At 46.0% G+C, this 25,879-nt stretch overlaps 1 protein-coding gene and 1 non-coding gene across 2 annotated transcripts; one reads left to right on the top strand and one right to left on the bottom strand.

Moving 5' to 3' along the window:
- Positions 1-245: 245 nt before the first annotated feature.
- Positions 246-24,312, top strand: LOC138978754 (uro-adherence factor A-like; the record flags this gene model as incomplete). Its single annotated transcript, XM_070351546.1, is given in 7 exon segments — positions 246-1,990; positions 6,701-6,854; positions 7,551-7,674; positions 9,610-9,731; positions 19,434-19,571; positions 20,022-20,852; positions 21,332-24,312. Coding segments are annotated over 7 exon segments (3,162 nt in total), but the record flags the coding sequence as incomplete, so codon positions are not given.
- A 1,494-nt stretch (positions 24,313-25,806) lies between these two features.
- On the bottom strand, positions 25,807-25,879 carry Trnav-cac (transfer RNA valine (anticodon CAC)). Its single transcript has one exon. It is a non-coding gene; the product is annotated as a tRNA-Val (tRNA).

Below are 25,879 nucleotides of genomic sequence, written 5' to 3'. Positions count from 1 at the left end.
AGAGAGAGAGAGAGAGAGAGAGAGAGAGAGAGATGAATGAAAGCACAACACTTATTCAAGTTATTGTGATATATACATATCATCTTATTACGTAACTAAATGCCGGTATTCCGTGTTCTTCAATTTTGTCTTTGCACACACGTCCTGCTTTTGTTGTGAACACAGTTTAAGCCTTTCGACTCTCGTCCTCGAGCCTTTTGAGTAATAACGATTCTCATGTGTCTGGTGTTTCTGTGTGTTTTCAGGTATTGCTGGGGGAAGTAAGACACCGTTCACGCTCTTTCACCGAAGGAAAATCTCTCCAGTCTAACCAGCCTCCTTCTCACCCCGGGTGGAAATCTACCCCGGCCACACCGCGTGACTGGCAGAATGACGACGCCGATAACGTCAGTGGCCAGTATGACGTCCTTGAGGGGGGTGACGTAGCAGCTTCAGCCGCACAACCCACTGCGTCAAGCTTCGTGACGCACCCTCGCCAGCGACGTGTATCTGATGACGGTGTTGCTCGTGGTGTGACGTCATACGACAGTGACGCAGTTTCAAAGCGTCAGAACGGCGTAGAAGTAGTTGCCAGGCGTTCTGGAGTAGAGCACGACAATGATGACGGCAACGACTGTGAATTCAGTGACGAGGACGGTGGAGAAAGTTCAAGACACGCAATAGAAAGTGAACTTCGAGTGCAGGTTTCCACTGTAGAACACACGAGAACATACTCCGCAGCCTGGGATGAGTATGAGAGTGAAGAAGAGACTGTATCTGACAGAAATACCAACAACAACAACAACTCTCTTCACAAATCCAAGCTTACGAAGGAGGAAAGTGGACACAGTGATAGCGCTTGGGTGAGTGTTACTCCCAACGACACATCGGCAGTGACACTAAGATCTGCGCAAGCAAAAACTAGGTCAAGTGACCTGAAAAGTAGGTCAAACGACAGTGACGAAACTGCACGTGCTAACACACTTCCAAGGGAGAGACCCGCCACCCTGTTCTCGTCTCTGAATCAGGCGATCTCTTCTAGTAGTGTTCAGAGGGAGCAGAGTTCTCTTTCTCGCCTGAGGGACGAAGACTCTGTGTACAGTTCTAGTGAAACCCTGGGCCGCAAACCGAGAGGACCGATCCTCTCTTACTACCAGAGGACCAGGGTGTCAGAAAACTGTGATTCGTTCGTCACTCCTCGAGAGTCTCTGCTGGGAAGTTCAAGAGAACACACGCTTGCTGGTCCTAGAACATCTACAGGCGAACCGCAGCGTAGTGTGAGACAATCTGCTGCTGATTCTGCACGCGGTCCTAGGTCTGCCTCTGCGGGCCCTGCTCAAAGAAGGTCTACGACCGCTGTGCCACAAAGACCGTCAAATTTGCCCACCTCCGTAACGATTCAAGCCAACAGAAATTCTACAACAGCGATTCCGGAGAGTCCGAGAAAATCTTCCAGGAGTACTCCACAAAGTCCGAGAAGCCCTTCGCAAGGACCACCTCAAAGTCCGCGAAAGTCTTCTTCGGGTATTCCCGTCACTTCTCGAAGCTCATCTACAGGTCCTCCGCAAAGTCCGCGAGGAACCCAATCCAGCGTCCCAAAAAGCCCGAGGGAGTCTTCCAAAGGCCCACCCACCAGTCCTCGCAGCTCCTCTTTAGCTCCTCCGCAAAGTCCCAGAACACAATCGGAAAAACCCGCTGAAGACGCGAAGGTTCGCCGAGGATCCACCGGAATTAACCGATGGTCTGCCGGAATTTCACGAGGTTTTGACAAAGTTGCTGTCAGTTCTGGCGAAAGTCCCCGAAGGTCTGCCGAAATTCCCCGAGAGTCTGACGGAAATTTCCGAAGCTCTGACGGAAATTCCCGAGGATCGGAGGGGAAGTTGAAGAAAGAGAAAGGAAAGGGAAAGCGGTCACAACCGATGGCCGTGATGGAGTTAGCAGCCAAAGACCTGCAGTCTCCCGCCATGCACGGCTACCTGCACAGGAAAACGTTCAGCGAGCAGTGGGTTAGGTAAGTACTTTTTTTTTCTTTTTCTTTTTTCACAATACTCACCAAACAATATAGCATTACAATCCTTAGACAATAGTGTCGCTGACAATAACACCGTCTGAACGTAAACAAATAACAAGTCGCGTATGGCGAAAATACAACATTTGTGACCCTCCACCACGAAATGAGTCGCATGTCACCTTTGCATGATTTTCATATTTTTACATTTTCCTAACGAGATTGTTATGCTCTATCCAGTGGTGAAAACCGTTTTAGAAAAGAGCAAAAACTGTTTGAGTTATAAGGCTATGACTAAGGTGATCCTCCCACTGTAACCATACACTCCCCGCGCGAGGTGACAAGCGACTCATTTCGTGGTGGAGGGTCACATTTAGTCAAGCTGTCGAACTCACAGAATGAAACTGAACGCAATGCCATTTTTCAGCAAGACCGTATACTCGTAGCATCGTCAGTCCACCGCTCATGGCAAAGGCAGTGAAATTGACAAGAAGAGCGGGGTAGTAGTTGCGCTGAGAAGGATAGCACGCTTTTCTGTACCTCTCTTCGTTTTAACTTTCTGAGAGTGTTTTTAATCCAAACATATCATATCTATATGTTTTTGGAATCAGGAACCGACAATGAATAAGATGAAAGTGTTTTTAAATTGATTTGGAAAATTTAATTTTGATCATAATTTTTATATTTTTAATTTTGAGAGCTTGTTTTTAATCCAAATATAACATATTTATATGTTTTTGGAATCAGAAAATGATGAAGAATAAGATGAACGTAAATTTGGATCGTTTTATTAAATTTAGTTTTTACAATTTTCAGATTTTTAATGACCAAAGTCATTGATTAATTTTTAAGCCACCAAGCTGAAATGCAATACCAAAGTCCGGCCTTCGTCGAAGATTGCTTGGCAAAAATTTCAATCAATTTGATTGAAAAATGAGGGTGTGACAGTGCCGCCTCAACTTTTACAAAAAGCCGGATATGACGTCATCAAAGACATTTATCGAAAAAAAGAAAAAAACCTCCGGGGATATCATACCCACTGGAACTCTCATGTCAAATTTCATAACTTAAAGATCGGTCCAGTAGTTTACTCTGAATCGCGCTACACACACACACGCACACACACACACACACACACGCACATACACATACACACACACACACACACACACACACACACACACACACACACACAAACACACACACACACGCATACACACACACACACAGACACACACACACACACCACGACCCTCGTCTCGATTCCCCCCTCTACGTTAAAACATTTAGTCAAAACTTGACTAAATGTAAAAACCGGACAAATACAACACATTCTACATAAAATCTAGGAGTGAGTACTAGAGAATGATTTTGTTGACCTGTCTTGCTTTAAATCAGGACAGGGAGGATATTAAGCTGTGGATGCAATCCCCGAAATTATCAACAATTCAGAGGGCTACAATTTTAATTCTTGGGTTCTTTCCATCAGTAAATATCCTGCATTCAAAAAACACAGAATTACATGCGCTATTTATATAAAAAAAATAATAAAGAAAGGCGCAATCTCTCCAGTGAAAAAGAAAATTCGGCTCACCATCTCAGATATCTCAGATATATATATAGCCAGGCTTGAGATAAGGTCAAGGCCATCCCTCCACATGGACACACACCACCAACAGCCTGGTGGTCTGTGTGTATAGCTGTTTTACGGGAGGGACTGTGCCTTTTTTTTAAAATAGCGCGTGTATAGTACTGTGTTGTCCGCAAGCAGATTATTTACAGATGTAAAGAACCCGAGAACGAAAATAGAATTGCTGACAGTTTGGGGGTTGCTTAAAGTTTAACGAACCCGAAGTGACATAAGTACAAAGGCCAAGGTGTGAATACTATTATTTGAGCGATATTTGAAACCGTTGGCGAAACCGGTAAAAAAAAGTTCCAAATGTAAAATAGAATTGTGGCTGTGTAATGCTATCACTGCAACACAAAGGCCGATTACTAACAATGTTCAAGCAGTTGTACACAAGTTGGTTTGGCAGGAAAAGCTCCGGCTTTGCACCGGTGTCATACGAAAAAAGTACTCCACGACCAATTTATTCCCGAGTAAAACTATCCTTACAAAATTGTTAAAACCTGTCAGGGGGGGGGGGGGGGGGGTAATTTGCTCGTGCTACACCGCTGATACAGCGCATGGATTTAGAAAGGGTTGGCTGCACAAGAGACTTCGAAACATTTCTCACCCTGCCTGCATTCCAGTGTCTTTGATGTATCCTCGTTTACCTAATGTTTACCTGCCGTTTGTTCAGGTGTGCTGATTTCGTTTGGTTCATTGGTACGCCTGTCATTGTAAACTGCTTGTTTTTTGACAAACAAGGGGAGCTAATCTCTCTCTGTTTTTCACAAAATGTTGAGTACACTTCTTTAGGAGACAATCATGTTGGTTGTACATTTTCTTATCTTTCGTGGTTGGGCGATGCTTCAAAATGAATGGCCCGAGTTTTTATTGTGTTTGTTTTTTCTCCAAAAGATGTTGAGCTTGGAATTAATTGTTCCTGTTGTGGCGTTCTGTGTATGTTAAGTGTTTTTTGTGGGTTTTTTTTTACCGTTCTGGACTACGTGCTTTAATTCTGAGAAAGTGAACTGTATTCTTTTGTTCAATCGTTCGTTCGTTCATTCGTTCATTCGTTCGTTCGTTCGTTCATTCGTACGTTCGTTCGTTTGTTCTTTCGTTTGTTTGTTTGGTTGTTTGTTTGTTTGTTTACTTGTTTGTTTGTTTATTTGTTTGTTTGTTTATTTAGTTATTGTTTTTTGCCCAACCATCGTTCTTCGCGTAAACGTCAATAAAAACAGATCAATCTTTAAATAAGGTCAGCAGCCTAATTTCAACATTTTCCGTGCGCTGCTAGCTCAGAATAGAACAACTCGCACTTTCGTCAGTCTACATGTGTTGTAACGAGTGTCTCCCTTGCAAATGCTTCCCCCTCATTTCCCGCGGTCGGTGACTAATTCTTCAGCTTTCCCTCAAGAATTGTAAACCTGGTGTATGTTCGGTTTGACAGTCGACACAAGTGTTTGCAGCGGAATTTCCACGGGTTAGAGTTCATTCCGAGCTATTTTGCGCTGTGATCCGCCTAAAACGGCGTTCATGTATACTCTTGCCGAAACAGTTTGAAAGTGGGCTCTGGAGTCGGCCCCTTATGTAGCTGGCTGTTTGCGAGCAAGCTGCAAACTTTGAACGTTGAACGGGGAAGTGATTTAACTAGCTGCTGGGATTGTCTCACACAAAGAGAGGGAGGGGGTGAAAGAGAGAGAGAGAGAGAGAGAGAGAGAGGGGGGGATGATAGAGAGAGAGAGACTGAGACTGAGAGGGAGACTGAGAGGGGGGAGGGAGGGAGGGAGGGGCAGAGAGAGAGGGGGGGGGGGAAGGGAGGGGTGGAGACGGACTGAGAGAGAGAGGGTGGAGAGAGAGAGAAGGAGAGAGAGAGAGGGTGGGAGAGGGACAGAGCCACACAGAGAGAGGGAGGGAGAGAGAGAGGGGGGAGGACAGAGAGGGAGAGAGCGGGAGGGACAGAGAGAGAGAGAGAAAGACAGAGAAAGACAGAGACAGAGAAGGACATAGACAGAGAGACAGACAAACAACAGAGTGTATCCCTTGGACCCTTTCGTCGACCGTAAGCGTTAGAAAAGTGTGTGTGTTGTGTTCAATTTACTGTTAAGAAATTAAATCGGAAATTGTAGTTTTCCGTCTTCTGCAAGCTTCAGCGACAGAGAAATTACTGAATAAATGTTGATTCTGTAACAGTTTTGATCAACTTGTTGAATGGGATTCATATGATGATTTTACCGACAGTGAAACACTATATTTGGCATTCTGAATATTTTGGTCAACAGTAAAATAAAATAAAACACTAAATTTAACTTATTTATGTTCAACGCATTTTTTCGGTTTACATTGTGTACTGGAGGACAGTGATTGACCACTCGTGGCAAGAACCAAAGAATAGGCATTTAAGGAATCTGAGTGCTATGTTTGAAATAATGCTTCGACAGTAGCGAGATCTTAGAACATCGAGTCCTCTCAGCTCGCGCGAAATAGCTTCATCACATGCTTTGCAATGCTTCAAAAGTTTGCGAGAGCTTGCGGACCATTGAATATCGATTGGGTCTCTACTAAAACAGCCATTTCCAGCGGCAGTCAGGCTAAATGCTGTGCCATTTCGGGACGTCGTTTGAATAGAGATTTGAACATACTTGGCATAATCAGTATGAAAACACAGGCATGTATGCCTTCCTCAAAGCTGCCCGTTTGAGCCTAGTAACAAAATCACGACGGTTGTGAAGGACTGAATGGGTAACATTTTTTGACATTGCATAACACAAATATTTGCGTTTGAGGCAGTGCAAGCGAACGAATGATGTCGGGGCAGAAAACTTGGTTCTCCGAGCTTCACCATAGGCTGATTTTGTGTCTTGAAAGCCTCTGCCTACACACATTGTGATATATAATGATTCTTCAATTCAGGGTGTGTACGTTCTTGCTTCATCATAATCCCTTGACGGTTCAAACACACATATACGAATACACAGACCGACCAACCGACCGACAGACAGACACATGTCTTCAGTACTTTCTCGTGAGCTTCCTAACACATAATGGAATGGATTTTCGGAGAATTTTACGCGTTCACAGTCGTATTTTTCCTCCTTTTTCAGATACTGGTACGCTCTTAAGGACGGCTGCCTGTACTGTTACCTCACCCCCGATGATAACGTCACTGTTGACGTCACAGATTTAGATGGATACACTGTGACGTCACTGGAGGACAAGTTTCCCGGACAACGTTTCGTTCTTCATCTTGACCACGAAGTAAGTGGATGGTTGTGTGTGTGTGTGTGTGTGTGTGTGTGTGTGTGTGTGTGTGTGTGTGTGTGTGTGTGTGTGTGTGTGTGTGTGTGCCACGTGTGTGTGCCACGTATGTGTGTGGGTGTGTGGGGGTGTGAGTGTGTGCGCGTTTGTGTGTGTGTGTGTGTGTGTGTGTGTGTGTGTGTGTGTGTGTGTGTGTGTGTGTGTGTGTGTGTGTGTAGAGTTCCTGAAGAGAGAGAGAGAGAGAGAGAGAGAGAGAGAGAGAGAGAGAGAGGAGAGTTTATTCATTAGGCCATTTCCCCTCATGAAGGGGTGTGAACAAAAAGTTAACATTGCACAGAGAGAGAGAGAGAGAGAGAGAGAGAGAGAGAGAGAGAGAGAGAGAGAGAGAGAGAGAGAGAGAGAGAGAGAGAGAGACGGTATATTCATTGGGCCATTGCCCCTTATGAAGGGGTCGGAACAAAAAGTTAACATTGCAGAGAGAGAGAGAAAGAGAGAGAGAGAGAGAGAGAGAGAGAGAGAGAGAGAGAGAGAGAGAGAGAGAGAGAGAGAGAGAGAGAGAACTGAACGGAACGGAACTGGACAGAACTTAATGGAACACGGGCTTTTACTTACAATCTCTACGTGAGTCGAACAAGGGAGATAAAGGAGGAGTTAAGTACATTTCTTTTTTTACTCAGCATTGTTTCCCTTATCCAGGATTATATTCCGGTCTACCTGTCAGCGTCATCCAGAGAAGAGCTAGAGGACTGGAACTCGGCCTTGACCTCTACTATCAAGGCCATGCCCCTGATGAATGGCCATGACCCACACGATAATGGAGGTAAGTCACAATATTTATATCTTGCGAGAAATTCTTATTTCTTACAATCAAATTTGTAATATGTTTGGAATATGATTTACTGTGAAAGTAATTTTTGTCAAGCGTCTGTTCAGTGTGATGATTACTCCAGTAAAATAATAGTTGTCCACAATAATCTTATTTTGATTGCGTGTCTAAAGTGCTGTTCACATGGCAGCCTTGGAAACAACTTGTGACCAACTTCCAAGCGATTTTAGTCGGCGGCAAGTCAAATCAAAATCGCTGCCCATGTGAACAGCACAAATTCGCAAACTAGTTTTAAGCGGCGATTCTCGCCAGACTTAGCCTTTCGGGATTGTCCGGTCGTCCTCGTTGTTGTCCGGAGAAGGGAAGGCTAGAGCCACAGAGATGTATACGACAATATATAACTCAGTGGCTAGAGCTAACCAATCAGTAAGCGCGATAAGAAAAGTCTGGCGCGAGTCGCTGGCGAGTCACTGCCGAGTCGGGCAGTGCTCAACTGAGTTTTGGAGTCTGGCGCGAGTCGCTGGCGAGTCTGGCGCGAGTCGCTGGGGCTGGTCACATGGCAGACTTTTCACCGATTCGGCCTCAACGACTCGGGAGCGATTTTCAAACGACTAAAGTTGGTCATAAGTTGGTTGCAAGTCTGCCATGTGAACAGCACTTAAGAGTGACTGTGGAGCATTGTGGCTCTGAGAAATGAGAGAATGAGTACATGTATACCCTCACGTTTTTACAAGACGGTAAAGACACACCTTTAATATCGACAAAGAGAGACAGAGAGAGACACATATGGCTGTAAAAACAGTTCGAGCCAGAATGTCAGATCTGTTCAGGCTTTCACACCGGATCCGGCAGACCATCCCTCCACGTGGTGACGTTCAAAACATGGATAGCCTGGGTGTTCTCTGTCTACAAGTGGCTACATTCTTAAGAAATTAGTTCATCACAAGATCCCAACTCACCACAGCAAGCATTCGGCAGGGTGTGGATTGCCGGTATGTGACCAACTGGAGGACTGGCATTATTCCATGTCTAAACCTGGGGGCCGGTATCACGAACTGAAACCTCTGCTGAACAATCCTTCTCATTGCGGTCAATGCGCACGCGCCAATCTTGGACTTAAAAAATGCGACCCTTTGACCGAACGAACCATGGGTTAGGGTTAGGGTTAGGATTAGGATAAGGGTTAGGGTTAGGTTGTTCACGACCTGATTAATCTCCCCATGTTAGCGCATGCGCATTGACCGCAATGAGAAGGATTGTTCAGGCAGAGTTCATCAGTTCGTGACACCGGGTAGCTCAGTTTGTAGAGGACTGGACTTGTGATCCAAGGGTCACGGGTTCGAATCCGGGCCTGGACGGACACGGTTCAACTGTATGACTGTGCAGAATCAGAGACGGTATCCATGTCCCAACACCCGTGTCACCACCGTGGCACGTAAAAGACCTCGGTCATTCTGCCATAAGTGCAGGTGGCTGATTTCACTTAACACTTTCCACCCCACCTATGTTGACCAAGGTTGTTTTTTTTTAGCCGAGACCAGCTGTGCTGCAGCAGGTCACTCAGAATTGTAGTAACTGTGTATCAACACGCTGGAATGCAGGCGTTAGATGGACGTTACAGGAAGCGACTGAAGCTAACAGTCTGAGCGGATATATCCGTACCTGGTCAGATAGAGCCATATGAGTGGGTAGGGATATATCCGTACCTGGGAGACAATGAGTTAAACACGCACACACCTGGGTAGCGCGACTCTGTTGCTGCTAGCTTTCCGGCACTGGGAGGAAGCGACCCGAATTTCCCAGCACTGGGATAATAGAGGAAATGAAATGAAATGAAATGACCAAGTGGATGGCTGGTCTTATCCCACGTGTAAACCTAGCCAGCTCTGAGAAAGACGTTGACTGTAATGTGTTTGCCTGTGTCCACAGAGGTCCACGCTGGTCGTCTGAGCGAGGAGCGTGTGCTGAGCATCAAGCACAAACTGCTGACCGAGGTGCTCCGACAGAAACAGGAGCTAGAAAAGAAACAGGCCGCCAGGCTGGCGAGCAAGGTCAGTACACATCTCATACTTACGACAGTCAGACAGACAGACAGACAGGCAGACAGACAGACAGACAGACAGACAGTACACATCTCATACTTACGACAGAAAGACAGACAGACAGACAGATAGACAGCCAGAAAGACGGACGGACGGACGGACGGACGGACGGACGGACGGACGGACGGACGGACGGACGGACGGACGGACGGACGGACGGACGGACGGACGGACGGACGGACGGACGGACGGACGGACGGACGGACAGACAGACAGACAGACAGACAGATAGACAGTACACATCTCATGCATACTTACGACAGACAGACAGCCAGCCAGAAAGACAGACAGACAGCCAGAAAGACGGACGGACAGACAGACAGACAGACAGACAGACAGACAGACAGATAGACAGTACACATCTCATGCATACTTACGACAGACAGACAGACAGCCAGAAAGACAGACAGACAGCCAGAAAGACGGACGGACGGACGGACAGAAGGACAGACACTGACAGACAGACAGATAGACAGATAGACAGTACACATCTCATGCATACTTACGACAGACAGACAGACAGCCAGAAAGACATACAGACAGCCAGAAAGACGGACGGACGGACGGACAGACAGACAGACAGACAGACAGACAGACAGACAGACAGACAGACAGACAGACAGACAGACAGAAACACAGAAACACAGACAGACAGTACACATCTCATACATACTTACGACAGACAGACAGACAGCCAGAAAGACGGACGGACGGACGGACGGACAGACGGACGGACGGACAGACAGACAGACAGACAGATAGACAGTACACAGCTCATGCATACTTACGACAGACAGCCAGAAAGACAGACAGCCAGAAAGACGGACGGACGGACGGACGGACGGACGGACGGACGGACAGACAGACAAACAGACAGACAGACAGACAGACAACGACTCTGAGAAAATCTGGTTTTAGAAAGTGTAAGTCGTAAAATTGGGGTTAGATTGCATATATTATGAACAGAAAATCTGGTTAGCAAGGTCAGTACAAATCTCATACTGTGGACCCCCCCCCCCCCCCCTCATCTTTAAGACCTGAACAACTCCGGGAAAATCAGGTCTTAGTAAGGAGTAAGGACTTAAAAAGGGGGTTGAGTTTACACATGTCATGAACAGAAAGGAGTAAGGACTTAACAGGGGGGTGAGTTTACACATGTCATCAACAGAAAGGAGTAAGGACTTAACAGGGGGTTAGTTTACACATGTCATGAACAGAAAGGATTAAGGACTTAACAGGGGGGTGAGTTTACACATGTCATCAATGTAGTCAAGTGGCGTATCCAGTCTTTTTGTGTAATTATCTCCTGCCCGACTCAGTTGCCTCCCCTGTCTATTATCTTCCCCTGACCCAAGTTGTGTCTCCCGCTAGGAGTATTGTGTGTTTACTATCGTAGGGAAGACTCTTGACCGGATTCCTTTCTAACCTCTTATCCCAGATTTAGGTGGTCGTTATGTAATGTGCCGCCAGACTGTCTGGGTATCGTTGGACGGCGTTTTGTCAAGTGGGTGTCATTTCTTTTGACAGGGTGGCTTGGAGGTTTTAGTCTCTTACCCCTCTCCCCCTTCTTTGTAACTGGTTGTAATATAATGAGCCTTATCCGGTGTGCGTAATATTTCCGGTGCGTGACACCTCTGTAACGATTTCTGCCTCTTTAACGATCCCTTTCATTTGGCAGGCAATCTTAAGACGACGCCCCCCGTTGTCTGACACCTAGGTAGCCTCCCTATTGGCTATTGGGAATCGGAAGTGGCCAGCCTTTAAAAGACTGAGCATTTAGACTAGAGAGAGAACGCGATTTGTAATACTGAGCTGTGTGCTGCTCATATGTGTCGGTCGACGTGTGGTTGTAACTGAATTCCGAAACCTGTGCTCTTGTGTTTACTGTTCCTTTTACGTGTGCTCACTGAGGAGAATCTACACTGCTTTCTGGTGTTAACTTTCTGGTGTCTACTTTCTGGTGTTAACTTTCTGGTGTTAACTTTCTGGTGTTAACTTTCTGGTGTTAACTTTCTGTTTGTTTCTGGTGTACGTTAAGTAAAAGTCACGTTATCGCAACCTCTGTCTTGGCGTCTCATTTATGCTTCCTGGCCTATTTTCCCCCTTCCACTCCACCCTATCACATCTGGCGCTTGCGGAGCAGGGTTCAGGAAGTAGAGACGCCGTAGGTTAACACCAGAAAGCAGGGGTAGCAGTGTAGGAGGTACTCGGCGTATCCAAAATGGCGGTCGACGGGGTTCCTAGACCCCAGTGGCAGATGTTCTCCCCTCCCAGGCTTCCCCTCTTCACTAGCAGCAAAGATGGCTGTCTGCTAGACGACTACGTCACAGAGGCTCGTCGCATCATTGCCCACTTCAACCTGGAGGCGCTGGGCGGCGAGGCTGCTGAATGGCTGATCCAGTCACTTGCTGGGCCTGCCAAGAAGGAGATCAACCTGCACCCCCCTCAGGCGACTGCCACTGCCAACTTAGTCTTGACCATCCTGCAGGACACGTTTGGGGACCACGCCAGCATTTCCACTCTACTAGCGTCGTTCTACAGCATCTCCCAGAGTCAAGAGGAGGGCATTCTCTCATATGCCCACAGGTTGCAGGCTCTGCAGGTGAAGACGAATGCTGATGTTGCCGGTACGGTTTCCGATGCTGCACTTCGTGATCGATTCATGCACGGACTGTTCTTGCCTGCAATGAGACGGGACCTCATGCGCTTTGCGAGAGGGCGTGAGGCTGTCACTTTTGCGGCAGTCCGTGCAGAAGCTCTCAGGTGGATGAGGGAAGATTTCGAGGTGGTGACGAAGCAACAACAACAAGCAACAGAGTTAGGCAGACTGCAGGTGAATGTTAGCGAACTCGCCGTCAAGTCAACAGAGCTACGCGCTGCCCAGCACCAACGCCCGCCGGCTGCCTCTCGTCAACAGCAACCATCCGCGAAGCCACGTTGTTGGCTTTGCAACCGCCACGGGCATCTGCAGAGCAGGTGCCCTACCAAGCGTCAAAGAGACCAACAACCGCTGTCATGGAGACAGCCAAGTGAGAAATGCGCGAGTCATCAATCAACATCCATCACGGCGCAACCTCTCCTTGAGCAAAGCTGTCAGACAGAGGAACAGCATCGGCTGGCGACAACCCCTGTCCCTGTGCAGCTACACGACGCTCAGCTGATTTCATTTTGGGATTTGTTACTTAATCTTGCCCCTGTACCCCGAGTCCCTGCTACCCCAACGTTCCCGGACCGAGGCACTGTCTGCATCGCACGCCCTGTCTTCCCCCCACCCATCCAGCCTCTTCCGGTGCAGCCAGCAGCCCCTGCACCAGTTCCTGATCCACAGGCACCTCCAGCACGTGCCCAAGACCAGCCTCTGGCTAGAGACCCAGAACCTCTGGTCCATCCTCCTGCTGCTGTGCCTGTGCGCCGCTCACAGCGTATACGGCAGAGATTGTCGTCGTTCTGAGCAGTCATGGGATTACCTTGATTTTATTTATTTTGAACAGTCGGATTTGTGTGAGTAATAAGTGTGCCGCTGTCATAACCCCGCCATCCGTCTATTGTGAACAGTCAGGAAAACAATGTGCTGCTGTCATGTGGGCAATGTGTCATTTGTGAGACTTTTCGTGTTCTGCTAAGAGACTGTGTACACTATGATTATTGATTGCCTGTTGTATTGTGTCTTGTATGAATGGGTTGGGTGACTGTGAGTGTCATCCGTTACCGTTTCTGATTTTATTTGTTGTTTCACTTGGGTGAACTTGTGTTTGATTCATAGATGTCATTTTCAGCTATTCCCGAGGCGCTGTACCTGCGAGGACGCAGTTGGTATAGAGCTGGGGGGGATGTAGTCAAGTGGCGTATCCAGTCTTTTTGTGTAATTATCTCCTGCCCGACCCAGTTGCCTCCCCTGTCTATTATCTTCCCCTGACCCAAGTTGTGTCTCCCGCTAAGATTATTGTGTGTTTACTATCGTAGGGTAGACTCTTGACCGGATTCCTTTCTAACCTCTTATCTCAGATTTAGGTGGTCGTTATGTAATGTGCCGCCAGACTGTCTGGGTATCGTTGGACGGCGTTTTGTCAAGTGGGTGTCATTTCTTTTGACAGGGTGGCTTGGAGGTTTTAGTCTCTTACCCCCCCCCCCCCCCCTTCTTTGTAACTGGTTGTAATCTTATCCGGTGTGCGTAATATTTCCGGTGCGTGACACCGACACGGCTCTCTGCATCGCCACAGGGTATCGGAAGTGACCAGCCTTTAAAAGGGAGAGCATTAGGCTAGATCAGCAGACGCGTTTAGTGAGACCGATCATCGAGTGAGCTGTGTGCTGCTCATATGTTGTTCTCGTGAAAGTGTCGAACCTCTGCCCAAATTTATCGCGACTTGTGAATTCGTGCTCTTGTGTTTACTGTTTCAAGTGTGCTCACTGAGGAGAATCTGTAAGTAACTAAATGTTTTATTCATTCCTTGTGCTTTATTCTTATGTTTCATTTGATGCTATGATGTTTGCATATATGTACATTTTTACGCCATTTTGATCTATCAGAGAGATGTGTTTTCTAGATCAGTTTCTAATCACTTTCATGATTTGACGCTGAAATTGAGCGTTAATAACTTCTAATATTTGATGACCAGTTGTTCTAAAGTTGTTTTAGTGTCTTGTGAATTAAAGACTCGTAAGAGAATCAAGTAAGGCAGACTCGTTCTCATACGTTTCGGTGTGTCCCTTTTTCCGCCAGTTCAATGGGCTTTGTTTGGGGAAAACACATATACACATTTTGTACTAGCATTCCACTGGGCTAAATAATGTCTAGCACATAAAACTCGCGCGTGTATCGTAACCCATGTGTATCGTTGCCATTTTTCCCCATTTTATCACATATTATTTCTGGAGATCAGTAAAGTCTGAGTAGTAGTCGGTTAAAAGCCCAAAGTTAAGCCCTCAGTGCCATTGGCCCGTAAAGCTACCTATTTACGATTTAGGCTGTTCACAATAGACGGATAGCGGGGTTATGACAGCGGCACACTTATTACTCACACAAATCCGACTGTTCAAAATAAATAAAATCAAGGTAATCCCATGACTGCTCAGAACGACGACAATCTCTGCCGTATACGCTGTGAGCGGCGCACAGGCACAGCAGCAGGAGGATGGACCAGAGGTTCTGTGTCTCTAGCCAGAGGCTGGTCTTGGGCACGTGCTGGAGGTGCCTGTGGATCAGGAACTGGTGCAGGGGCTGCTGGCTGCACCGGAAGAGGCTGGATGGGTGGGGGGAAGACAGGGCGTGCGATGCAGACAGTGCCTCGGTCCGGGAACGTTGGGGTAGCAGGGACTCGGGGTACAGGGGCAAGATTAAGTAACGAATCCCAAAATGAAATCAGCTGAGCGTCGTGTAGCTGCACGGGGACAGGGGTTGTCGCCAGCCGATGCTGTTCCTCTGTCTGACAGCTTTGCTCAAGGAGAGGTTGCGCCGTGATGGATGTTGATTGATGACTCACGCGTTTCTCACTTGGCTGTCTCCATGACAGCAGTTGTTCACCTCTATGACGCTTGGTAGGGCACCTGTTCTGCAGATGCCCGTGGCGGTTGCAAAGCCAACAACGTGGCTTCGCGGATGGTTGCTGTTGACGAGAGGCAGCCGGCGGGCGTTGGTGCTGGGCAGCGCGTAGCTCTGTTGACTTGACGGCGAGTTCGCTAACATTCACCTGCAGTCTGCCTAACTCTGCACCCATCTGTGTATAAACAGCCGTTTGTTGCTTCGCCACCACCTCGAAATCTTCCCTCATCCACCTGAGAGCTTCTGCACGGACTGCCGCAAAAGTGACAGCCTCACGCCCTCTCGCAAAGCGCATGAGGTCCCGTCTCATTGCAGGCAAGAACAGTCCGTGCATGAATCGATCACGAAGTGCAGCATCGGAAACCGTACCGGCAACATCAGCATTCGTCTTCACCTGCAGAGCCTGCAACCTGTGGGCATATGAGAGAATGCCCTCCTCTTGACTCTGGGAGATGCTGTAGAACGACGCTAGTAGAGTGGAAATGCTGGCGTGGTCCCCAAACGTGTCCTGCAGGATGGTCAAGACTAAGTTGGCAGTGGCAGTCGCCTGAGGGGGGTGCAGGTTGATCTCCTTCTTGGCAGGCCCAGCAAGTGACTGGATCAGCCATTCAGCAGCCTCGCCGCCCAGCGCCTCCAGGTTGAAGTGGGCAATGATGCGACGAGCCTCTGTGACGTAGTCGTCTAGCAGACAGCCATCTTTGCTGCTAGTGAAGAGGGGAAGCCTGGGAGGGGAGAACATCTGCCACTGGGGTCTAGGAACCCCGTCGACCGCCATCTTGGATACGCCGAGTACCTCCTACACTGCTACCCCTGCTTTCTGGTGTTAAACTACGGCGTCTCTACTTCCTGAATCCTGCTCGCAGCGCCAGATGTGATAGGGTGGAGTGGAAGGGGGGGAATAGGCCAGGAAGCATAAATGAGACGCCAAGACAGAGGTTGCGATAACGTGACTTTTACTTAACGTATACCAGAAAGCAAACACCAGAAAGTAAACACCAGAAAGCAAACACCAGAAAGCAGTGTCTGATGACACATGAAAAGAAAAGAAAACATAATATAAGTACATGGCATAACAAGTAAAACGCACCATTCATACCAATGCATCCTAACCATACATACATTCCACAATAAACCTAAACAATACAGCCAAAATCCTGCAGACACAGCATTCTCTGAAAGAGAATCCACAGTGAGTTAAACAACTCCACAACAGCTAATGTCAAGGGAAGTAACCAACATCTTCCCTTAGGCCTAAGCCTTGCATAGGAAAATGCTCTACATAAATTAACCAACTGCATGAACCGCAACTGCAAAATAATTGTTATTACTAAGTATGTTCATCGCCATGAAGACACATCTTCATCGAGTTGAATAATAACGACAAGAATAAGAAAGATAACTCATGATACGAGTTCATTACCCAAAATAATATGTCAACCATAATTCCCGTTCATCAATTGTAGGGGTTTCTGCGCCTAAATCGTAAATAGGTAGCTTCACGGGCCAATGGCACTGAGGGCTTAACTTTGGGCTTTTAACCGACTACTACTCAGACTTTACTGATCTCCAGAAATAATATGTGATAAAATGGGGAAAAATGGCAACGATACACATGGGTTACGATACACGCGCGAGTTTTATGTGCTAGACATTATTTAGCCCAGTGGAATGCTAGTACAAAATGTGTATATGTGTTTTCCCCAAACAAAGCCCATTGAACTGGCGGAAAAAGGGACACACCGAAACGTATGAGAACGAGTCTGCCTTACTTGATTCTCTTACGAGTCTTTAATTCACAAGACACTAAAACAACTTTAGAACAACTGGTCATCAAATATTAGAAGTTATTAACGCTCAATTTCAGTGTCAAATCATGAAAGTGATTAGAAACTGATCTAGAAAACACATCTCTCTGATAGATCAAAATGGCGTAAAAATGTACATATATGCAAACATCATAGCATCAAATGAAACATAAGAATAAAGCACAAGGAATGAATAAAACATTTAGTTACTTACAGATTCTCCTCAGTGAGCACACTTGAAACAGTAAACACAAGAGCACGAATTCACAAGTCGCGATAAATTTGGGCAGAGGTTCGACACTTTCACGAGAACAACATATGAGCAGCACACAGCTCACTCGATGATCGGTCTCACTAAACGCGTCTGCTGATCTAGCCTAATGCTCTCCCTTTTAAAGGCTGGTCACTTCCGATACCCTGTGGCGATGCAGAGAGCCGTGTCGGTGTCACGCACCGGAAATATTACGCACACCGGATAAGATTACAACCAGTTACAAAGAAGGGGGGGGGGGGGGGTAAGAGACTAAAACCTCCAAGCCACCCTGTCAAAAGAAATGACACCCACTTGACAAAACGCCGTCCAACGATACCCAGACAGTCTGGCGGCACATTACATAACGACCACCTAAATCTGAGATAAGAGGTTAGAAAGGAATCCGGTCAAGAGTCTACCCTACGATAGTAAACACACAATAATCTTAGCGGGAGACACAACTTGGGTCAGGGGAAGATAATAGACAGGGGAGGCAACTGGGTCGGGCAGGAGATAATTACACAAAAAGACTGGATACGCCACTTGACTACATCAACACAACACTTTGGGAAGACAGGGTCTTAAAAGTGAGGGAGATTTCAATCGGTTGGTCTTAAGGCCTAAAAAAAAAATAGGTGTGGTTACGGTAACCCGACCTACCCTATTTTTAGGGGCCGACCCTATAATGTTTTTGTCAACAAACAAAAAAACAAAACAAAAAAAAAACAACGAGTGCAGAAAACGCAATGAAAGCGACAGCGCTCGAGTCGCACACTTATTTCCCTGTCAAGTAGGTTTAATTTGTACACATTAGAAAAAAAAAAGAAAAAAAAAGTGATTGCCTACCTTCCTACCCTATTTTTGTTTTGTGGCTATGTTACCTTAACCACACCTATTTTTTTTGTTGGCCTAAATGGAACGCGGGGTTTGGGGGTGGTTCGACTGTATTTACTTTTTAGTTGAAAGAGGCAAATCATATTTATGGACAACGGAGGAGAAGTAGTGAGAGGTAAAACAGAAAGTAAGCACAGAAGAAAGGTCAATGAATAAGGGTATTTTTGCTTTCTTGTTGTATTTCTGTGCTTTGTTGGTCTGACTTCGTTCGTTCGTTTCTCAACACACCTTTGCTGGCGAATGTTCGTTCAGTTGACAGGCGCGTCCTGGTACGCTTTCAACTGCGTATAGGATGTATCTCTTCAAATACTGCATGAGCGCGTGTGAAATAGTTTCCACATGACGGAAACAATACGACCAGTGTGTTTTCTGTACAGAAACAAAACAAAACAGTCTTTTCGATCATTATCTAAGCAGCCGAAAACAAAAACAGTCCGTCACTCGTCTATTCCTCCTCACGCCGTGGCAACGTTTTACTCGGTCAAGCCGTAACGATGTTGTGGGGTCATTGCCAGCCGCTCGCATCACCATCGCGAGTAGCGCAGAGAAGGCAGTGCCCCCTCTTTCCGTGGGGTAACACTCTTTGATATAACTATCAGTTTTGTGTTTAAAAATATATGTGAAAGATACGGTCAAAGAAAAGGATTTGAGGCCTGCTCGTTGCCAAATACGTGGCAACCAACTTGGCAGAAAAACTTGTAGCCGCCACCCCCAACCCCTGCCAAACAAGACACAAACGATAAAAACGCAAAACTACTTGAACGGTTCTTACCCGTTTTGTCCATCTTTCTTTGTATAAAACGTTTGTTTTGTAAGTTTGAATTTAACACAGATTTAAATAGTCATCAAGTTACCATGGTCGCGTTTAATGGAAGAAAAGCATGATCACATTGGGCGGCATCATAAGCAAAATACCGATATCATTCCAGATTATTGACTGGAGGTAACAAGCCAAACTTATGTTACGACCCCTCCCTAGTACGATCGATTTGAGGTTACATTTCCAAATTCGTTCGACAGAGGTATCACTGTACCTGGCCGGAAAGGATTCATTTATCTGATTTTTACTATTATTTCCCCATACGATTCAATTAAGCGTGTTAAGCCTTTCAATTGTTCACAGCATGATCACATGTCTGTCTGTTTTTCTTTTGCAGCAAAAGCAGATGAGTCTTGACGAGAGTGAGATGAGTTACCCGAGCCTCACTGTTCCCGCCCCCAACCCCATACCCACCGGAGAGCAGATCTGTACCCTCACAAGGCTTCGTCAGCGACGAATGTCCACTCAGATCAAGGTACAATCATGATTCTTAGCTTATTGAAGCCTTGAGTCGATTTTGATTTGAGAAACAAAGGGAAATTGACGTTCTAAATGCATATAAACATATATGACATGTCCAATTGGGCCAAGTAAGACTATTTTGCTGAACCAATCTCCTGGCACACACACACACACACACACACACACACACACACACACACACACACACACACACACACACACACACACACACATACTCACACACACACACACACACACTCACTCACTCACACGGACAGATTCCTAAATTTGTTCTTATCTTGAACAAGTTTAAATGCTACATAAGAAAGATTTAAGCATGCAAATTTCCCTGCACTGATTGCTAAAACCGGGTCCTTTAAAAAGCAAATGAAGGTAAAAAAAATCAAAAAAAATCTTATCCGTAATTTTCTAACCATCATACGATACATTTCTCCCTCTCCAGATGGACACGCTGCAGAAACACATCCACTCCAACGGCCACACGACCAAGAAATCCCGCTTCACCTTCGGCAAGAAGAAGCCTCCGAGCGGGGGAGAGGACCCCCACGCCCCCCACAATCCCGACGTCGTTGAACAGCTCAAGACCCTCTCCGACCACCTCTCAGCCATCGACCGTGACCTTGTGCAGAACGGCGGGGTCAGGACCCTTGACCGGAAGTTGTCACGAGGTCGAAAGTCGGGGTCGCGCTTGTCTCAGGATTTGGAGAGTTCTAGTGTTGAGGCTAGTAGTGGTGGTGGTGGTGGTGGTGCGAGAAGCCCGCGCCTGAGCGGTGTGGACAGTTTGGTGAACGAAGACAGCGGGATCATGCGCAGCAACAGCTTAAAGAGCTCCATGCAGAAACTGGCTCACCGGACTTTCGCCAGGGCCGGGTGGTACCGTGGTAAGAAATCCTCGCAGGAGAGCTCCATCGACAGGGACGACGGGGACGACCGACCGTCGCCTGTGTCGGAGGACGGGAACCTCAACGACCAGCACGCGCCTGACGTCATCGACCTGACTCATCGCCTGATGCGCACGTGGCCTGCGCGTGATGCCAGTCAGGACAGCGAAGAGGGGGGCGGGGAGGCCTTCCTCCCTCCCCCTTCCTCCTTCAACGGTGCAGACATCCCCTCCCCCGTCTCCTCGCCCAGGTCCATGCGCTCCACGGAGTCAACGTCAAGCGACAAAGGTCAAGGTCAACGCAATAGCAGATCGGGCAGTTCGCAGCGTTGCCATGACGACCCAAGAACACCAAGGCGACAGGTGGACCCTGATGCCATGGCAACCATTGAGGTGAGCATCGAGAAGTCCACGAGTTGCCATTTGGTGAAGTTTCTTGTCAGGCATTTTGTGACTTTGGGGCCATCTAAAGTTCCCGTGACGGGAACCCCCTTCATTTAAATTTAGGGCCCGGGACCCTCTGGATAGAGCATTAATATTTTGTGGGGTGCCCTGCTATATTTGCAGTAGTTATTTTGTGATTCAGACTAGAGGAGCCCCTCCCTCTCTTCCCCAAATGTTCGCCGTTTTCAGTAAAGGGTGATGTAGAATCTCAGCGCGATGCATGCTTTGACTGTTCAAAGTCCAAGTAATGATTTCTGTTCATTGTGGATGCTAAAATGTACATTAGTTCTGTATTTGTGATATTGTTTCAACACCTCCCATGACATTATTTTCAAATTTTGAAAGGGAATGTTTCAAAACTTGTCTTCTGGTAGTAATATGTCTGCACAAATTTGTTTGCTGACAAAACAATTCTGTTTGTTTTGCAGGCGTTCGAAGAAATGTCAAGACAGATTATTGGTGAGGCCCCAACCTAAAAGAACACAGAGACATTACACAGTGAAACAGCATTGCTTCTTTCAATACTGGAAACCCTTAATGCTTCTTCCTGTCAACAGAGTCAACCTGTGCTGTGTCCAAACAGCATTGCTTCTTTCAATACTGGAAACCTTGCTTCTTCCTGTCAACAGAGTCAACCTGGGCTGTGTCCATCTCGCATTGGTGAAGACGAAGATTACAATACTAGTAAAACTCTGACAGTGTTTCATATCTGAATGAAAATCCGAGAAAACCTTAACAGTGTTTCATAGCTGAAGACAAACCCGACAAAACCCTGACCGTGTTTCATATCTGAAGGAAAAGCCGACAAAACCTTTACAGAGTTTCATAGCTGAAGGAAAACCCGACAAAACCCTGATCGTGTTTCATCGTTGAAGAAAACCCGACAAAACCCTGACAGTGTTTCATAGCAGAATGAAAAACCCTACAGAACCCTTACAGTGTTTCATAGCTGAAGGAAAACCCCACAGATTCTCCGAGAAAGTTGATCAGCTTTTTTGCGGCCTAACTACAAGTTCAATGCTGCAAACAGAGATGTGTTTGTTTGTGTGAATGGCAGAAATGTATTTCGTCAGTTGATGGACTGCTTTGCGTCAGAGCCAAAATTGTATACCGTCGTATTTCCTTGTTGTTATGACAACAGTCATGATGACAATAACAGCAGAACATGATGTGGTAGAAACTGTTCCGGTGATCAGAATAATGAAGCCGAGCGCTCCGTTTTTCAATGATGAAATGGGGCTGATTATGACAGAATTGTGTAAGGTAAGAGGAACTGTAGATAAACTGCTTTGTTATTTACAGGACTGACTTTAAAATCGACATCCCCCCGCGGGTTAGGGGGAAGAATTTACCCGATGCTCCCCAGCATGTCGTAAGAGGCGACTAACGGATTCTGTTTCTCCTTTTACCCTTGTTAAGTGTTTCTTGTATAGAATATAGTCAATTTTTGTAAAGATTTTAGTCAAGCAGTATGTAAGAAATGTTAAGTCCTTTGTACTGGAAACTTGCATTCTCCCAGTAAGGTCATATATTGTACTACGTTGCAAGCCCCTGGAGCAAATTTTTGATTAGTGCTTTTGTGAACAAGAAACAATTGACAAGTGGCTCTATCCCATCTACCCCCTTTCCCCGTCGCGATATAACCTTCGTGGTTGAAAACGACGTTAAACACCAAATAACGAAAGAAAGCCGCCATCGCAGGCTGAGATGTCATTATGACGTCATGTTTCACACACGTGTGATTGACGACGATAGTTTTGTAGAATAAACCCGGGAAGTATCGGTTCTAATTCCACACACAGACTAGCTGCTGCAATGGTGGAACGTTGAGATGTAACCTATGTGCGTTGGTGAAGTGACTCAGACGGGTACGTGTTAACCGATAAGCGGAATGTAAATAAATTAGCACGTGGCAAATAGATGGCTGCATGCAATATCCGTTCAAAGCTTGATTGTCAGTAGGCCTACGTGCTCGCACTGTTTTCAACCAAGTTCTGTCCTCTTTCTACTCAATAGCCTGACTGATGAGTCAGCGTTACGTCATTGCTCAGTGTTGGTTACAAATCCAGTGCAGAGATACCCGGTAGCTTTGCTAATTTACAGGGAAGATTTTAAAATCTATCGGTAGATTTTACCCGGTAAAAAGTCAGCTTTGGCGTTCCATACCTACACAGCTGATGATCAACATGCTACAGTGTGAAAGATGAATTGAGAAGTAGCGTCCTCACTGGCAGCAATTTAATGATGGTCAACAAGACTTAGTATTGACATGTATTGATAACACATTAAAGAAGTGTGAACATGAAATCACGCTTTTCAGTGATGCGAAAATGTTTCTTCCAAGAGTAATGTGATGTGATGTGATTTTAACATTACCAGTTTCCCAGGTGAAAATAGCACTTTTTGGAGTTCTAAATTTATAAACAGTGTCGTCTTCGGACGAAAACTCTAATAAAAGCATATCTCAACATTTACAGGATAATGAAGTGCAGTCCTGAATCTTAAGATCGTGTGGTGGGGTGAGGTGATTTATGTTTGAAATTCGTAGGGGGTGGGGTGATTGCGAGGTAGTGTTTTTGGCTAAGGCCCCCCCAAAAAAAGTTGTACGTTTCTGGTAACATGGCTACAAAAAATAGGGTAGGTAGGTAGGGATTATTTTTGTTGTTGTTGTTGTTGGTCAGGGTAGAAAATAACTATACAGTGACGCAAAGAGACTGGACTTACTATACAAAGAGAAAGACAACACAGTACAAAACAAATGAGACAAAAGGGATGCGGGGCTATCCCCATTGTGTCGTCTGCCGTCTGTTACTTTCGTTTTGACGCTTTTTTTCTTCTTTTTTTTTACAAAAGCAATAAAAAAAAGTCTAGGGTCGGCGGGAAAAAACTAGGTAGGGTCGGGTGACCAGAAACATACAACTTTTTTTGTGTGGCCTAAGCAGGGTGTATGGGACCTTTTCAATTTATTTTTATTTTCATATATTTAATCTGTTCATACCAGTTTAGCTCATTACCATTTGCTTAGGCTCGCCTTCCTGTCAAACAAATGAAAAAAACAAAAGTTCGTAACTTTGTAAGAAATCCGGCAGGGTTGTGCGCGATCCGCTCACTCTTGGCCATTACCGATAACTCTTGGTTTTAATACATACCAGTTTTTCTCCTTTTTCCTGGCGTATTATCTCCCTTCTTTTCTTGAGCTAACCCCTGCTTCTCCTGTGCAATGCAGTTGACTGAAGAAACTGATGGTCAGAAAATCTCTGACTTTTTGCTGTCTTGATAGATTATTACGTCTGATGTTTTTTTTGTACATGTGTTCCATTCAATTGTTGCATAATTCGTGGCTCTGGTAAACATTTCCATTTAAATGTACAAGAGTTGAAATAAAAAGCAAAGTGCATTTCAAACCATACGCGTGTTGTCTTGTGTTTGTGGTGTTTGAGTGGAAAGCTTCATTTTGTTATTGTTTGAATATCAACACTCTGGGACAGGCTGAACTTCTTTAACCCAGTGTGGGATTTTCAGTGGGGCGACCACCCCCAACCCAGCGCGTCCCCGGGTGGCGGGTAGGGGAACGGACTCAAGTCAGTTCAGATATGAAGACCAGCCGCTTGCGGCCGCGGACCAAACTGGCGGTGTTTCCTACCAGGGTGGAGTGGGGTTGCAGGCGGCACTGCTACTCTCTTCGAAATGCTCCATCGCCCCTCGACGGGACTCATCTAATGCGACTATGGGCGCATTAAAACCCTAGCTCCGGGTGGGATCCCGGCAAATCCTCCCCCCTGTGCTCTCAGGGTAGGACGGACGGGCCATGAGCTAAGGGTGAGGAAACCCCGACAGAAACCTCGAGTGCTGAAGACGGAGGTACTGGGCTGCACGGCGCACTCTAATAAACCATGGTACCACGCATCAACGCCAACCATGACACAAAACAAAAAAAGACGGCGAACGCAAGAAGAAGAAGAATATCAACACTTTAGTGATGACATTTGTCTATTTTCAAAGAACCCACCGTTACAAATGGGGGTGTAAGAGGGGGGGGGGGGGGGGGTGTCAAAGAGATCATTAGGCAGATAAATTCATTTACATTGACAGATTACGATAAGGTTGGGCAAGGTGAAACGTACAGCACACACACACACACACACACACACACGAACACACAGAGAATTTAATACAAGTTTACAGCTATAACTGCATGTCATAGCTGTAACATTTGATCACAAAATGTTTTCAGTACAAAAGACATAAAAAGCATGCGGAGGAAAGTCTGAGAACGGATTCTAAGACAAAAAACAACAACAACCAAAACAAAACAAAACAGCAGAGAAAGATGTGTCAAAGAAAAGGGGCGGGGTTAAAACTGTTCATGATAATATAGAACTGTCGATCCAAATACCCTTTCACCACAAGCCCCTGACGACTTCCATTCTCATGATAACAGATGGTCATTATGGCTCATTATGTTCCTCATTGTCCAAGGCACTCGCGATCGAATTAACACTTACGTACACGTCACAGACAGCAAAAGAGCGAACTTTTATTTAGTAATAGCAGAACATACCTTCAATCAAAACCGTAGTGTTACGAATAAACACCGGCAAAAAAATAAACATTGTAAGATATCGAACATTATAAAAAGAAGTGATATTTTAAACGCTTTGCCCTTTGTACTGCACAGTAACAAAAGAAAACAATAACTTAAAGGAATATGATTGACACTATAGGCCTACACCACGAGTCAGCCACCGAGTACAAAGAGGTAACAGAGTTTACTAACAGAGAGAAACTTGTAAAAAGAATGTAAAAATGAGTTGAGTTTCATCAGTTCTTGCAAAATAAATCATTCACACAGACATTGCAATGTAAATGCAAGATTCAATAATTTTAAGGAAAAAAAATATATTGGTTCGGCTGGGGGTCGAACCCAGGACCTCTCGCGTGTGAGGCGAGCGTGATAACCACTACACTACCGAACC

The sequence above is a fragment of the Littorina saxatilis genome, linkage group LG10 (genome assembly GCF_037325665.1).
Source record: "Littorina saxatilis isolate snail1 linkage group LG10, US_GU_Lsax_2.0, whole genome shotgun sequence".
NCBI lineage: Eukaryota > Metazoa > Mollusca > Gastropoda > Littorinimorpha > Littorinidae > Littorina > Littorina saxatilis.
The sequence above is the reverse complement of the archived record's forward strand: the minus strand, read 5'-3'. Positions and strand labels throughout refer to the sequence as shown.